This window comes from Gallinula chloropus (assembly GCF_964237585.1).
Source record: "Gallinula chloropus genome assembly, chromosome: 1".
Lineage (NCBI taxonomy): Eukaryota > Metazoa > Chordata > Aves > Gruiformes > Rallidae > Gallinula > Gallinula chloropus.
The window spans coordinates 120,844,086-120,860,652 of record NC_140085.1 but is presented as its reverse complement, the minus strand read 5'-3'; the positions used below and the strand labels follow the sequence as shown (position 1 = coordinate 120,860,652).

The following is a 16,567-nucleotide window of genomic DNA, read 5'->3' as shown; positions in this document are numbered from 1 at the left end:
AGATCATCTAGTTGAAGTCCCCTTCAAATGCATCAGGTTGCTTAGGGCCCCATCCAACTTGACCCTGAATGTCTCCAGGGATGGGGTGCCCACCACCTCTCTGGGCAATCTCTCTCCACCCCCATCACAAAAAAAAAAAAGTTCTTCCTTGCATCTAGACTGAATCTACCCTCTTTTAGGTTAAAACTGTTACATCTTGTCCTGTCACTAGAGGCCCTACCAAAAAGTCCCTCCCCAGCTTTCCTGTAGGCCCCTTCAGGTACTGGAAGGCTGCTAGAAAAGCTCCCCGGAGCCATCTCTACTCCAGGCTGAACAAGCCCATCTCTTTCAGTCTTTCCTCAGAGGAGAGCTGCTCCAGTTCTCTGATTGTTTTTGCGGCCCTCCTCTGGTCCCGCTCCAACAAGTCTATGTCTTGCTCATTTGACACAATTACCACAACCCCCAAATCCCAATTTCCCTCCCGCCCCCGTAAGAAAGCCAAGGCATTTCCGAGGACACCAACTGCGGAGCGTTGCATTCTCATGCAAGAATCAGGTTGTTCTCACTCAATAATGCAATACCCAGGTGTGCAGCACAAATGCAGAACCGGGGCGACCCTCAGGATTTCTATCAATATTTAACAAGTGGCATTAGGCTTTCCTGTAACCACGTGGACTGTAAAGGTCTTCTGTGCTTACTTGGAAGGGGACGGGCGGGCTCTCTCTGTTTTTCCTACTTAGCTTCAGGGAGATGACATTTACACTTTGGCAATAAAACCTGTACTAGCTGCGAAGCGCACAGGAAAAAAAGGGAAAATCACAACCATTGAGTGTTTCAGGGCCGCGATAGCAGAAGCACAAACAGAACTGGTATTTCGGCCACCAGTTATTGTTCCGGGCGTTTTCTCTGGGAAGCAGCGTGCGTGCAGAGGTTACCCCTGCGCTCCCGGCCTCACGGGCCCAGCGCCACTGGGACCCATCCAGTGAGCGCCAGGTGAGGCCTGTACACCGCTCACTGCAGCTCTCCCATGCTCACCGCTGGCATACTCCTAAGCTTTTGGTGGGCAAGATGGGGCTGAGCGAGCACGGGCTGCTAGAGCCGCCGCAGGCAGCTGCAACAGGCGTCCCTGTGCCGCCCATGTGCCTCACAGCCTCCTGGTGCACCCGGGCAGCGAGTCCAGACACAGCCGGTACCCAGGCAAAACCTTTACCCTGGGGCAGGGCTGGGCGGCGGTTTTGCCGCGGCCTCCCTCCGGCTCCCACTGCCACCCCGGCGGGATCTCGCACCGCCCCGTCGGGCCGAGCCGAGAGCCGAGCTCCGGAGGGGCGTGGTGATCGCAGACCCCCGCCCAACGGCGGCGCTCATAGGCGGCGGCGGCGCGGGGCGCGCCCGAGGGCCGGGCCGGGGCGGGCGGGACGGCGCTGTGCGCTGTCCGGCCGCCAGAGTCGGGTCGGAGCCGTCGTTGTTGCTGACGCCGCTGCGGGAAGGAGCGAGCGGCCCGGACGGGGGTAGCGACAGCGCCATGGCCGAGAAATACGACGTGGTCGTGGTCGGGGGCGGCATCTCAGGTGGGTCTCGGGGGGGCGGGGCGCGGCGCGGCTGCCGCGCATCCACCGGCGTCCTACGGGGCACCCCCCAACCCCGAGAGCGGTCCCGGAGCCCGTTCCGCTTCGGGGACTGTCGGGGGGCACCGGTGCTCGGGGCCGGGGTGCTCCCGGCTGGGCAGCGCGGGGCCTGGGGGCAGCGAGGCCGGGGGCGGCCGGTCCCCAGAGTTGGCCTTGAGGCTCGGGCGGGGGTTAACGAGTGCCAGGTCTCCAGGGGCTTCGGATGCGCTGGGGTGGGGGGGGAGCGGGCGGGAAGGAAAATCATCCAGGTTGGTGTTTGAGGACGCGTTCGCTTCTTGGCTACTTTGTGCTCATCAGGAGAGAGTCTGTGGAAGAACGGACTTTACAACGGCCACAGGTGTGGGAGAACGCAGGGATGCAGGCTGGGGTGTTTGGCCCCCGGAGAAAGACGGTGTTCTGGAGCTGGGGGTTTGTAGGCGGCTGAAAATACACTTGGGGTGATGGCAAGCGTACCGGATGGATAACTGCTGCAAAAACAGGTTGCAGTTCGTTACCCGATGCAGTAGACCTGGAAAAGTACTTCCCAGAATACTCTCCGGGTTCAGCTTCAGATGCACTTCAATCCCAGCAAGTGCGGCATGGCCCCTGATCCTCGGGCTTGGAAAGGAAAACCACGACGTTTTTCTGGTGGTACCTGATGAGATGGAGTGTCCCTGTGTTAGAGAGAATCTGTCCTTGGCCTGTCCATCAGATAAATACCGTGTTAGCAGGTCTGGCCAGGCTTCAGTTCTCAGGGGGTTGCTACCTCCCTGCTGATTCAGGAAAGGGGAGTTATGTGACTGACTTCTGACTTCAGTGATGCTACAGGCATTGTTGCTCTGGGCAGAAGTAGTTTTTATTGGAATTGGGAAGGAGACAGAGGCTTTCCTTCCTTTAATCTGCGGTGAATTAATGCACAAAACAGCAAATTGTCTACTTAATTACATTATTTAATTTGCTAAAACAGCAGTTATTGTTTAAACAATTATTTGTGATAAAGTAAGTATTCAAATAATCTGCAGTATGGCCAAACAGACCTAGTTTTGCTTGCTTTTTATTTTTACGGGGTGCCTGGGAATTTTCCTGCTAGCACAACTCAGTCTTCATCCTTAAGGTTCCTGTAACGCTCAGAGTGCCCTTAGGGAATTAGCACCCATACTGTGGGCAGCTGATGGTGACCTGAACTTAATATGGCTTTTAAGGCTCTGGGAAGATCTTCTTCCCTTGAGGATACCTTGCCTTCTCTGCCTTTCCAACCTGTAGCAGTGTTTTGGAAAACGAACAGAGTATTTTTCTGTGGTATCTTGCCTCACTAGTACAGGAATTGGTAAGTTACCTTAGAACATCTAGGCCTTGGACTAAAGCCTGGTGCGGAGCCTGAAATGACGCCAAGCAGGAAATTTCAAGGCGTTACAGTCCCTGAGAATTTATCAGTGGGATTAGGAAGACAAATAAACATGTCACAGCACACTTGGGGTGCAGGAACATTTTTCATGCCAGTGGAAACCCTTATGTCACACCAGGGGCGTAGAAATTGTTTGCCTGTTGCGAATTTGAACAGGCACCATTTTAAGAGAGCAGCCTTAGAAAATTGAACGATAAATGCTTTATTTCATGATTAATCCATCTTTCTAGTTCCTGGCAGCTCTTGGTTTGTTTTGCTTTTTGCACAACTTCTCTGTCGCTGCTGTTCCTGTACTAATACACCTACACCTCAGTTCTGTAAGAATTCAGGTAGTGCTGCTTTCTACAGTACTAAAAAGTAATCTGTGTCTAGAATTTTGGTTCTGGCAAGACAAATAGTAAAACATGCTCCAGTATGAGCAGGGTTTCACCCTGTACATCTCTCTGACTCTAGTTTTGACTTGCTACTGCTTATTTCTCTGAAGATGTATCTGCAGTTGCCTTGTCTGATAAGATTACCGTCTTCAACTGTATCTTAAATAGTTATTGCCTGATGCTTGAAAGAAAGGATAGGAAACTTTGAGATAAACTAGTTCTTTACTAGAAATGCATGAAATGTATATCAGGTATAAGCTAGATGTTTGTTGTAAAGCGTGAGCTTTGCAGTGGTGAGATTGTGGCTTTTAAAAATATTTCTACAATATTTGCAATATGAAGCTCATATCCTGACTGGTAGCTCTGGAGATATCTATTCCTCCAAGTGAAGAGTGGTCTTGAGAGCCGGTTTCTGTCCAACCTGAGATACACTTCTCTTCCCTGCTCCTAGCCTCTGTATGTGCACATCTGCACGTGGTCATTCACAGCGACGCAGAATCCTCTCTCCCTCAAGGAAGCTGCAGTCTAGGGATGGAGGGAGCTTCTGCAAAGAGTGCTTGATGGTAGGGAAGCTCTTGAAAGAACTACTTGGCTCTGGTGGCCTCTACCACTGAGATTTTCGTGCTGTAGTCTGTGGAATTATGTTCGAACTGTCCAGACTGCATCAGCACCAGACTGCATCATTTGGACCCCTACAGAGAGGGAGTTGCAGAGTTTGGGCTAGATCCCTCTTCTCACATGGGCGTGCATGTTAAAAATGTGGATGGTGGCCAGGAAAGGCTCCAGACATGTGTTTATATCATTCTTAATGAACTATGTGACCCGTAGTTCATGTAACATTAACTGTCTTTTATACTCAAGCATGTTAGATAAACTGATGCCTGAAGTTAAAGACTTTCCCCATACCTACAGGGTGTTCTTATTTATATGTCCTAAATACTGCTCCCATTTTCTATTTGGGGGGGGGGGGTTACTGAACTGAAGTGGATATTCTGGCTTATATTAATTTTGACCTTTTTCTTGTGCATTTTGGTGTAGGCAGTGTAATTGCTTTGCTTGTGAAACACAGCAGGCTGACAGAACATGTCATGCCATGGAAGCGTGTCTGATTAATCGTTGGGACTGTAACCCTGATGTCCCATCAGAGAGTCCTCTGACACTTGAGTTAAAGAGCTACACTAGTTGAGGAGGTAGTCCACACAGAGGACGACAAACTACTGTATTGACAGTAAGTTGTCCCTTTTATGCAGCAAGTCACTGCTGACATGATGCCCCCATCCCAGGCTCCATTCCCTGCTCCGCAAGCTAAGACCACAGTTACAAGGAAGTTTGGATTTTGGCTCTGTAGCCCTAGGATGGAGCTTGTAAGTCACTTGCTCTGACATATAAGTTTTGTAGAGTTCAGGGATACGCAGTCACTCCTTGAGGATGCTCGTTAATGACTGGACAGCGTTAAGTGCTGGAGAGTTTTGACAGAAACCTCAGATATTTCAGCTTTTCAGATCTAGAAAATGGCTGCTGACTACGTGTGACCTGTAATTCATCAAAACTTCTTTAGCTGACCTTATTGGGGCATATTTTCACATGGATAACAAAATGCACTATGTTGATTCAAAGGCTTCCTCCTTGCCAAATTTCAAGTGGCTGCTAGAACTTCCAAAATAGGAATTAAAAAGAAGCCATGAGTTTTCAGAATCGACGAGCAATATTTGTTTCCCAGAGGTTTAGAAATAGCCAGGAAATTTTGACCAAGATTTTTCAGCCAAAAAGAGTCACTCTGGAAATCACCCTGAACATTCAAGCTTAAATAATTTGATTTTTTTTCTTTTTTTTTTTGGAGGGGGGGGGAGGGGGCTGGAGGGAGGAAAAAGAAGAGTGCAAGCAGAATATTACAACATTTTTTCAGCAAGAAGTTTAGAGTGCCAGCCTCATCTTATGCATGAATTTTGGCGTGGAGAATTAAGAATGTTTGTTCTACATAATGCAAACCAGAGATGGACCAGATAAGGAGGGGTATATCCAGACACAGGCAAGTCCAAGAAAGCTTCTATGCAAGTACCTTCTAGAAGAATTTTCAGCACACTGTGTGTATTGCAAGAACAAAGCACAAGGGAAACACAGCCCTAACTGAAGCTAGCACTGAAAATTACTGTTCTTTGACATGGATAGCTCTTATTTCTGAATAAAACCACATTTCTTAACTAGAAACGTGGAGAACTCATGGCTCAGCAGGATGGACACTGAGGTTTGCCAGCCACGTGCGGAAACAGCCCTGTTTTCTATTGCACTTTACGGAGGAGGCCAAGGGCCACAAACTGTAGGAGAAGCCAGGGTGTAAAAAGAGTAGCAATTAGTCTGTATATTGAAAGAAAACATATGATACATTATTAAGGTTTTGGGGGTTTTTTTCTTCATGGAAGAGTGCTGTGTGTTGGCATCTCCTGCTCCAGGGTGCGTGATCGACAACGTTACCACTTGAGCTACCTACGCATTGGCTGTGATCTCTGAGTGAAAGACTGAATAATGAGGAAATGCAGATTTTCCTTGCTTGCTATGATGGCAGCACAACGTATGTTGTATATTGCTCTGTTTGTTTTGACAGCATGCCAGGCTGCTGGTGGGTGGTAGTGTCAGATAAACTGTCAAATACACAGTTACTAGTAGAAGATATAATCTGTACCACCTGCATAAATCTGGAGCAGTTTTTGGTAGACTTTTTTCTACTGTTACTTCTAAATTTACCAAGAATTTGACTTGTAGGAATGGAATAGCTGGTTCCTAAAATGTATCCTGTGCTTATCTCTTTTCATCTGCCCTGGTGCTGGACTCCAGCTGCCTGGTTCCTTCCTGCTTTCGTACTGGATCCAAGAGGAAAGCTTATAATTGGTGATAATATTGTTACTCAGTACCAGAAATTCCAAAAGGTCATTTTTTGGGATGCAGAAATGAATAGCAATGTGTTCCACAGAGCTCTCAGTTCCCTGTGTACAAGATGACTGTCATTATAAGAAAAGTTTACAGCAAGAACAAAACAATCAGACCCCTGTACAAAGTGTAATGGATGTTTTATACAGTAATCTCAAATAAGCAGAAATTCCATTTTCCATTTGTCTGCTTCTTGAAAATATACTTTGATGGTTTGCTGTTAAAGATGCAAAACCTTATGAGGTGGAGCATGGATTTTGGTTAAGCCAGTCCTTTGTGCTGTGCTCAGTGCTTGATACTTAGTTTTGGCCAAAATACGATTGTGATTTCTTCATTATATAACCAGATGTAGAAATACTAAAATTTTCTTCATCTTTCATCATGTCCTTCATGTGGTTTTCTATGGTAAATGCATCATTTCTAAACACTGTCTAACTAAGGGTTAACCTGATTAGTCCCAGCCAGTCCTAGTCTGGAATGAAGAACATGTTGCATTTTGTTTCTGGCAAAAATAAAATGTGCACCAGCAGGATCAAATGCTTGGCCACTTTAGGTCTCCTATGTGAGTGCTGTAAACCTATGGTGCTGTTTACTCCATCAAGCAAAAGATGTAGCTGAGTAGTTAGGATAGATCCTTAAGTGTCCTAGCATAGAAGAGCTGGTATGGGATAGGAGTGATGTCTTTCCTGGGAATACCAAAGCTGATGGTTTCGGTATTTGTGGTAATTATGTTGATGTTATGGAGAGAAGGGATGCTATCCAGAGGGAATTTGACAGGCTTGGGAGGTGGGGCCATGTGTACTGCATGAAGTTCAGCAAGGCCACGTGCAAGGTCCTGCAAGTGGGTCGGCTCAGTCCCAAGCACAGCTACAGGCTGGGCAGAGAATGGATTGAGAACAGCCCTGAGGAGAAGGACTTGGGGGTGCTGATCGATGACAAGCTCAACATGAGCCGGCAGCGAGCGCTAGCAGCTCAGAAGGTCAACCGTGGCTACAGACCAACCGTGTCCTGGGCTGCATCAAGAACAGCGTGACCAGCAGGTCGAGGGAGGAGATTCTGCCCCTCTACTCTGCTCTCATGAGACCCCACCTGGAGTACTGCATCCACATCTGGGGCCCCCAGTACAGGAAAGACGTGGAGCTATTGGAGTGAGTCCAGAGGAGGGCCACAAAGGTGATCAGGGGGCTGGAGCACCTCTGCTATGAAGACAGGCTGAGAGAGTTGGGTTTGTTCAGCATGGAGGAGAGAAGGCTCTGGGGTGACCTAATTACAGCCTACCAATACCTAAAGGGGTCCTACAGGAAAGTGGGAGAGGGACTGTTCACCGATGAGTGTAGTGACAGGACAAGGGGCAATGGCTTCAAGCTGAAAGAGGGCAGGTTTGAGTTAGACGTTAGGAAGAAATTCTTTTCTATGAGGGTGGTGAGGCCCTGGCCCTGGCACAGGCTGCCCAGAGAGGTTGTGGAAGCCCCATCCCTGGAAGTGTTTAAGGTCAGGTTGGGTGGGGCTTTGGGCAGTCTGGTCTATTGAAAGTGTCCCTGCCCATGGCAGGGGGTTGGAACTAGATGGGTTTTGAAGTCCCTTCCAACCAAACCATTCTATGATTCTAAGATCATAGCTTTTCACCAACATTTTTTTCAGATATTTACTTAGCTGAAGGTTGCCATTCAACAGAGAGAAATTTATTCTGCATTTTGATTAAACCAATTATCAATAGTTGGCCAGTATGCAAACCTCAGATGTTTACATAAAACAGATGGAATCAAACGATCATCATTTTAACTGGTGCTACTCATTTTAATATGTAAGGGGATCGAGGGTGGTCCATTTCTAACCCCATGCGTACACTAGGTAACTTCTTTCTGATGTTGTTCTGCAGGGAGGAGGAGAGCATTACTCTGGTGAAGAGCTGTTTACTGCAGTGTGGTTGGGACTTGAAAATCAGAGTGGGTGTGTACAGAGGAGTGGATTCATCCTCTATGCAATTCCTTCTTCCTGCCTACTGTGTTTCTGCTTATGCTGTCCATGAGAAACTGCCTTTGTACCCTTCAGAACAAGGCTTGCATCTGTTGGAAGCATTTAGACAGTAGCGCCATTGAAACTGGTTAGAGTGGCTCAGCCTCAGTTGGACAATGTGCTTTGTAATAGGAAATATTTATTCCCTTTAAGTAGAAATCTTTGCTGAATCAATTGGATTATTTTTGCTAGAGGGAGAATAAAGGAATTGGTGAAAAAGATATGAAAAGCATTTACCTGAAAATGACAAAATAAATAACTGTGACCTCTTGCCCAGTATCAACTGTTCTATCGGGGTTGTGAGCGAAGTTCCCAGTTTTTGTCAGAAAGTTGGCGATGTTATGGTATTAGGCAACACTGAAGAAAAAATGAATGTAGACTTGTGACCACAAAGTGTCTTCTTGCTGCTTAGTGTGTATTGAATCACAGAACTTTAGGAGTAGGAAGGAACCTTCAAAGATCATCTAGTCCAACCCCTCTGCCAGAGCAGGGTCACCTAGACTAAATCATACAGGAATGCATCCAGGCAGGTTTTGAACGTCTCCAGAGAAGGAGATTCCACAACCTCTCTGGGCAGCCAGTTCCAGTGCTCTGTCACCCTCACAGTGAAAACTTTTCTCCTTATATTCACATGGAACTTCTTATGCTCCACCCATTGCTCTTTGTCCTATCACTGGCCATCACTGAGAAGAGCCTGGCTCCATCCTCCTGACTGTCACCCTTTACATATTTATGAACATTAATAAGGTCACCCCTCAGTCTCCTCCAAGCTAAAGAGGCCCAGCTCCCCCAGCCTTTCCTCATAAGGAAGGTGTTCCTTAATTGTCTTGGTGGCACTGTGCTGGACTCTTTCAAGGAGTTCTGTGTCCTTCTTGAACTGAGGGGCCCAGAACTGGACACAATATTCCAGGTGTGGTCTCACCAGGGCAGAGGGGGAGAACTACCTCTCTTGACCTACTAACCACACCACTTCTAATATACCCCAGGATGCCATTGACCTTCTTAGCCATGAGGGCACATTGCTGGCTCGTGGTCATCCTGCTGCCCACCAGGACCCCCAGGTCCCTCTCACCTATGCTGCTCTCAACAGTCCAGTCCCCAACCTATACTGGTACCTGGGGTTGTTCTTCCCTGGAGGCAAGACCCTACACTTGCTCTTGTTAAATTCTCCCCACCCAGCTCTCCAGCCTGCCTAAGACTTGCTGGATGGCAGCACAACCCTCTGGTGTGTCAGCCACCCCTCCTAGTTCTGTGTCATCAGCAAACTTGCTGACTGTACACTCAGTTCCCTCATCCAGGTCAGTGAATATATTGAATCGTGCAGGTCCCAGTGCCGACCCCTGAGGGACTCCACTAGATACAGACCTCCAGCTACACTCTGTCCTACTGATCAAAACTCACTGGCTTCTTCCCTTCAACCAGCTCTCAATCCAGCTCATGACCTTCCAGACCACACTTCCTCAATTTAGCTACGAGGATGCTGTGGGAGATGCTGTCAGATGCTTTACCAAGGTCAAGGTAGACCAGATCTACTGCCCTACCATCATCTATCCACCTGGTTATATCCTCATTAGATTAGTCAAACATGACTCCCCCTTGGCAAAACTATGTTGACTGCTCCTAATGACCCTCTTATCCTTGATGTGCCTAGACACAGCACCAAGGATAAGTCTTTCCAACACCTTTCCACGGATGAAAGTGAGACTGACTGGTCTGTAGTTACTTGAGTCCTCCTTGACCTTTTTGAAGACTGGAGTAACATTTGCTTTCCTCCAGTCCTCAAGCACCTCTCTCATTTCCCAGGATTTAGCAAAGATGATAAATAATGGCCTAGTAAAAACTTACATCAGAAAGGAGCAGCGGTTGTAATTTAATTAATAAGGTGTGGGTGGGGCTTTCTTTTTAAATTTGTAGTGGCAATTTTAAAACTTTAAATCCTTAGTCTGGAAAGGAAAACAGTTTTTTCATTCCCAGCCTTCTATATGTTGTTGATCATTAGTGGTTTCTGTGGTCACTCTGATATTACTGTGTACATTTTAACTATATTTTAAAACTTCAGTAAATACCATGATGTGTGCAAAAATTGCAATGAAAAGGAAATTGGACAGGGGAGAGGAGGAGGAGAAAAAGGTGAGGAAGGGAGATTTACCCTACAGTCATGGTAGAAATGTTTTGTGTCTCCTACTGATAAGTTTGTGCTTATTTGGAAAAAAGACTTCTAGTCGAATAATGAGAGCTGATTCTAAGGTGACTATTGCCAGAATTATTTACTCAGTTGTGTTTGGAAGAAGCTAGGTTTTCCATCAGGGAAAGAGTAAAAATAGTATGCTGTTACAGTGGAACTTTAATGAGGATATATTGACAATTTTCTCAGTTTACTGATGTATTATGAGAAAAAAATGTTTAAAATGTATTCACCTGCTAAGAGCTGAAAAATGTAGAGATTTTCCAGAAACAGGTTTTTTTCTTGTATTATTCAAAGCCTGATAGAACACTGCAATAACAGGTTAGTAGTCTTTCACATGATGTAATTATCCCACTCAGTGTACATTAGGGTGGATTTACAAGGATTTTATGAAGGAATGTTTCGTTAGGTTGGTTTTGGTAAACTTTCAGCTCAGTGGTGGATGAAAAAAGGCAAATACACCTTGCCAAGGAAGCTAGTGAGTAAGAAACAGCGCATCTAGAAAACCAGCACACAGTTACCTTTCCCATAGCAACGGGTAATTTTCTCTGCCTTTGTTCTGGTGTGCTCAATATGGGTCATACATCCTGGCCTCAGTTTGAAGGGTTAAAAGATTAATAGCATCACAATGTCATAATTCCCCTTCCTGGCCCTTTGTCATCCTGTATGGGTACTGCCCTTGCATGTTTTGGAGACACTCAGTATACATCACATAGGAAGCACTGTCTCTGGGAGAGACACTGGTGATTTCTGCTTCTGATCATGGTATATCAGTGAATCTCTTTGATGTACTGGATTTACAGAGATTTTTTTTTTTTTAAAGTATAATGATTACACTATTACTACAGAATTAATACCACATTTCCAATAAAGTAGCTTTTAAAAGAACTTTTTTGCACTGCAGAACTTGTGTCTGTTCGTGAGCCTTGTATCAACCCTAGTACTGACACAACTTGGACTAATTCTCATAAACACTAGTCTTAGAAATGCTTCCTTATGAAAGAGGGAAGCATTTTCCACATTATGGGGTTTGGCTGGGAGTCAAGCTCCAACTTCCTAAATCCCAGCCCGGTGTGCTACCTGTAGAGCTGAATGTCTTCCCCCATAGGAGGTAGAGACATGCTTTGTTGTGTTTTCCATCAGACCACATAAAAAATTCAGTATTCAGCATCTGTGTGTTTCAGCCATAGTGTGTGTCTGGTAGTCTGCAGATTGGCATAAATTCATCTAGCTTAGTGTTTTGGTTTTTTTAAACTGTATTTCCAGTGTTCTGAAACCACTTGTCTTGGTCGGGTTACAGCAGCTTTCTGAAATGAAAGCAGCAGGAGTATGATCTGTAGCAGCAGCGATTCCGAGTCCCTAATAGTGCCGCAAAATCAATAGGAGCAGAGCTTTCCAGCATGGCGTCTTCAGACGGGGGGAGCTGGGTGGGAGATTGCCATAGAAACCCTTGTGGAGGATGTATAAGTCATCTCGCCCTGTTCTCATCTAATAACAAGTGAATTTCTTCAGCCAGATACTTCAAACGAGGCATGGTTTTGGCAGGCTCCTTTCATCTTTCTGAGGCAAGTAGTGTTTTTTTTGATCCACAGAATTAGAGCGGTGTCTGGAAGGAGCACTGCCAGTGATTTGGGGTGGTTTGCAGCTTTATCTCTAGGCTAAGCTTGGAGGAGGAGGCACAGCAGCTGCCTTGGCTGTGACAGGTGTGTCCGTGCTGCAGTCATATGTAGGTGTGTTTTAAAATAACCTGGCTGCGGCCTGAGAGGTCGCAGGCCGGTGCTCGGTTTGGCCTGGTATGGTGTTGCCTCGCAGGATACCGTGGGTGTCCACACCATCACAGGACATGATGGCTGGTGTCAGAGCCCACACATGGGCAGGAGGCCACAGCTCTACAGCAGTGCTGACATTGTGGGAGGCCACTGTGGTAAGAAGGTCCTGCCCTCCGCCTTGGCAACTCCTGGAAGGTCCATCATGCCTTCTGGGGAGGGAGTGGAGGTGTTGGAGATGAGGTGAGAGGCTAGCTCTGCGCAGGCAGAGATGGGGCAAGGAGCTGGGAAGAACCAGCTTTTGTTCCTTCCTCTCTCTCATCCTCACCCCACTGATCAAATAAAGTCACTCTCTGGTGTCCAGTCCTGTAGAGGGTACAGGAACAGTGACCAAAGCTTTGCACATTCAGGGTATGGAGAGGATGAAGGGGAACTATGCAATCTATTTGAAGTTTAATTCTGTAACTAAAGCACATAGGCTTCACAACCTGTGGGATGCTTAAGACATACATACCTGTGGAAGCACCTGCATCTGTTGTGCTTCGGTCACACCAGAACGGAGCTAAAGAGTTGAGTTCAAGAAACAGCAACTCAGAGATACCCCACATATAGGTGTTCTTGCTAGTCCTCCATTTAAAAAAAAAAAATTTCCATGCTTTAAACAAATAAATGCATCCTAACAATCTTTAATCAATATATTTTGCATTTGGTTTTATTTGCAAGTCAGACACTCTCCCAGTTGTCAGTAAGTCACCTCTCTGTCCCAATGTACATCTTGCTTTTTCCAAGTCTGTGTAGCTGTGAAGCCTTCTTTTTGGGGGGCAGTCAGAGTCTACTGTGACACCTGGGTTAATGACAGAAAGGTTTGGATTGGAAGGGACCTTAAAGCCCTTCTAGTTCCAACCCCCTGCCATGGGCAGGGACACCCCCCACCAGACCACCTTGCCCAAACCCCCATCCAGCCTGGCCTTGAACACTGCTAGGGAGTGGAGTAATGAAAGGCTGGAGTGCAAGAAGTACAGTTTAACACATGAACAGGTTAGAGAACCTCAGTCACATTACTATCTTTTCTTCATCCTTCAGCAGTCCTTTGTTTGAATACGTCATATAAATAAACTCTGAACCAGTAGTAAGCTTAACTTCCAGCCCAGACCAGTACAACCATTACTCTTGCTAAACAGTTGTGGTATGAATATGGCTGTTGTAGACACCATGAAATGATATGATGGTCTTAGACGCTGAGGATTTGGACTTTTTTTTTTTTAATATCAAGGCCAGATTTTTGCTGCTTCAGTTTCCATAAGGTAACGTGTGTTGTGCGTTTTTAAGACTTGTTTATCTACAGTAAACTTGCTCGCAAAACAATGATCCAGTCTTACCTGAGTGTCTAGTGGTATTGACACAGAATAGAGAAATATATGTAGGACATCCACTTTTTTTGACCAAAAACCAGTGTATATTTCAAAAAAGAACACTCAAAACATTTTGTCTTATATAAAAAAATATTTGCAAGAAAATACTGCAGTTTGTGTTACAGACTTGTGCATTCTGTGTTTATGTTTAGGAAAAAACACCATCACTAAAAGGATTGAAGAACAATAAAGAAAAGTAAAATGTGCTTTAAGACGTTCATGAAGGAAAAAGTTTATCAAAAACTACTGAAAGAAATTAGATCCATTTATAAGGTGCCTATTTCACTAACAAAGGACTTGCATTTTTAAAAATTAGAATATTAAAGGAATGGAAGAATTAAGTACACTTCTGCAGCAGCAGTCTAAAGAATACAGTGCAAGGATGTAAAGTTATTTTTAGATGAGTATGGAAATTGTATATTTTTGTCAATGTAAGACATTTGAACTTCCTCAGTTCTGGTGTTCCACTTCCTCTGAAAGGGTTATGTGGATAGAAGTTTATGGGCTGTTCTGTATTGTCCTCAGAATAAAGGAGTGCTCTCAACACTCCCCAGAACAATTCCTCTCTTCTGGTCTTTTCAGACGTGCATTCTTTGTCAGCTCACCAACAGTTGCTTTTAGTGACATTTCAAGGTAGTGTAATAAACATGAATATAATATTATTATTCCTTACTGCAGGGTATCTTGGAAATTCTGATCAATAAGGCTGGCTTTCGTATACTTAAGGAGGGGAAACAACTCCAAAGAAGCCATTCTTCAGTGCCAGATTGGCCTGCAGGGCAACGGGATAATCTGATTTCACAAACTCATGATTGCTTTTTACAATTTCAACTCACATTTGTCAAAGCAAAGAGGACTCCTGTCCTATTGAATTTTCGGTTGTCTCTAATGCCTCCATCACGAAGTCCCATAATTAGATGAATTTTGCTGAGACCATAATTCCTTTTATAAAGTATCTACATACGGCCTGTTTGACTGCCATGGTCAAACTCCACTGCTTAAAATGAATCTTGACAGTGAAGCAGGCTTTCTTTCTGCATGTGAATGAGGACAACAGATAGCAATAAAGCGAATAGAGCAGAGACCTGTTGAGTGAGATAAAAAAAAGTTGGAAGCCCACCTTGCTGAAACATGCCTATTTAGTGTATTATTATTTGTATCACTTCAGTCCTGCACAGTCTGCAGTCTGGGTTCTGCCTTTCTATGTGCTGCACAAATGAAGAGTAAGATGTGTGTCCCTTAGTAGTTGAGAATTTCCTGGTTTTAAAATGCCAAAATGCTAACCTGAGGGGGAGAAGTTCAGTCTGTGAATGCCACTTATGGAGGTGGTTATAACATGCAACTAAGCATCAGCCACATGTTTTCTGTGGTAAGACACCATGGAAAGTTTCTAACTTCATTCAGGAATTTTGGAAAACAGTATTGACCTTGAAGCTTTGGTTCAGTTTTTGACCTTGATGTGACTGATTGCTGTCACTTGCTTAAAAACACTTTCTTTTTTTTCTGGTAGGTCTGTCCGCTGCCAAATTGCTGTCTGAGTCTGGGGTCAGTGTAGTGGTTCTTGAGGCCCGGAACAGAGTTGGAGGAAGGACATTCACTATCAGAGTAAGTACTTCATGAGATGCTGGACCCTCACTTGTGCTGATCTGTGACTTGGTAAATGTCACTCCTATCTTCAAGAAGGTCAAGAAAAAGGGCCCATGGTACTGGGTCAGGCTGCCCAGGGGGATTGTGGAGTCTCCTTCTCTGGAGATATTCAAGACCCGTCTGGACACCTCCCTGTGCGACCTGTCCTAGGGAACCTGCTTTGGCAGGGGGTTGGGCTAGATGATCTCTGAAGGTCCCTTCCAACCCCTAAAATTCTGTGAGCCTGTGAAATGCAGACCAGTCAGCCTCAACTGAATCCTTGGGAAGGTGATAGAGGATCTAATCCTGGATACTACTTCCAGGCATATGAAGTCATCACTCAACATGAATTCGCCAAGAGGAAGTCATGCTTGACCAGCCTGATGACCTTATATTATGAAATGACTGGCTTGGTAAAAAGAGGAAGGAACAGTGGATAGTGGATGTTGTCTACCTAGTAGTAATTCAACACTGTCTCCCATAAGATCTTCATAGACAAGCTAATTAAGTATGGGCTGGTTGAGCAGACAATAAGATGGAGTCAAAACTTGCTGAACAGCCTGGTCCAGAGGATGGTGATCAGTGGTATGACGTCTAATTGAAGGCCAGTAATTCGTGGTGTACCACAGGGGTCAATACTGAGTCTGATCCTGTTCAGAATCTTCATTAATGGTCTGGATGATGAAAGGACTGGAGCATCTCTCCTGTCAGGAAAGGCTGAGACAGCTTAGCCTGGAGAAGAGAAGGCTGAGGTGGGGCATCTCATCAGTATATAGGAAGGAGGGAAGGAATCATAGGATCAAAGAATGGTTTGGGTTGGAAGGGACCTTAAAGACCTCCTGGTTCCAACCCCCAGTCATGGGCTGGGACACTCTCCAGTAGATGAGGTTGACCAAAGCCCCATCCAACCTGGTCTTGAAGGATACAAAGAGACAAAGAAAATGGAGACAGGTTTTCTTCAGTGATGTCCAGTGGCAGAACAAGAAGCAATGGGCAAAAACTGCAACACAGGATGTCCAAACCATCTGAACATCAGGAAACAATTTTTTTTACTGCGAGGATGACCAGTCACTGGACCAGGTTGCCAGTGAGGGTTGTGGCATCTCCCTCTGTAACCACCTGGATGTGGTCCTGGGCAGCCAGCTCTAGGTGACCTTACTAGAGCAGGAGGGTTGGACCGGATGACCTCTAGAGATCTCTTCTGACCTCAACCATTCAGTGATTCTGTTGGGTTTGACATCAACCAGGGGGAAGAGGGCAAATAGAGTTCCCAAA

The 16,567-nt window shown here is 45.7% G+C and overlaps 1 protein-coding gene across 1 annotated transcript in view; it reads left to right on the top strand.

Annotated features, from left to right (window-relative positions):
- Nucleotides 1-1,495: 1,495 nt before the first annotated feature.
- LOC311201743 (amine oxidase [flavin-containing] A-like) overlaps nt 1,496-16,567 on the top strand; it is a gene marked incomplete at its 3' end in the record, with an annotated part of 39,928 nt that continues 24,856 nt past the window's right edge. Inside the window, exons 1-2 of the mRNA XM_084276171.1 lie at nt 1,496-1,547; nt 15,177-15,271. Coding sequence (XP_084132297.1) covers nt 1,502-1,547; nt 15,177-15,271 — 141 coding nt within the window. The 5' untranslated portion in view covers nt 1,496-1,501. The remainder of the gene's footprint in view (nt 1,548-15,176; nt 15,272-16,567) is intronic.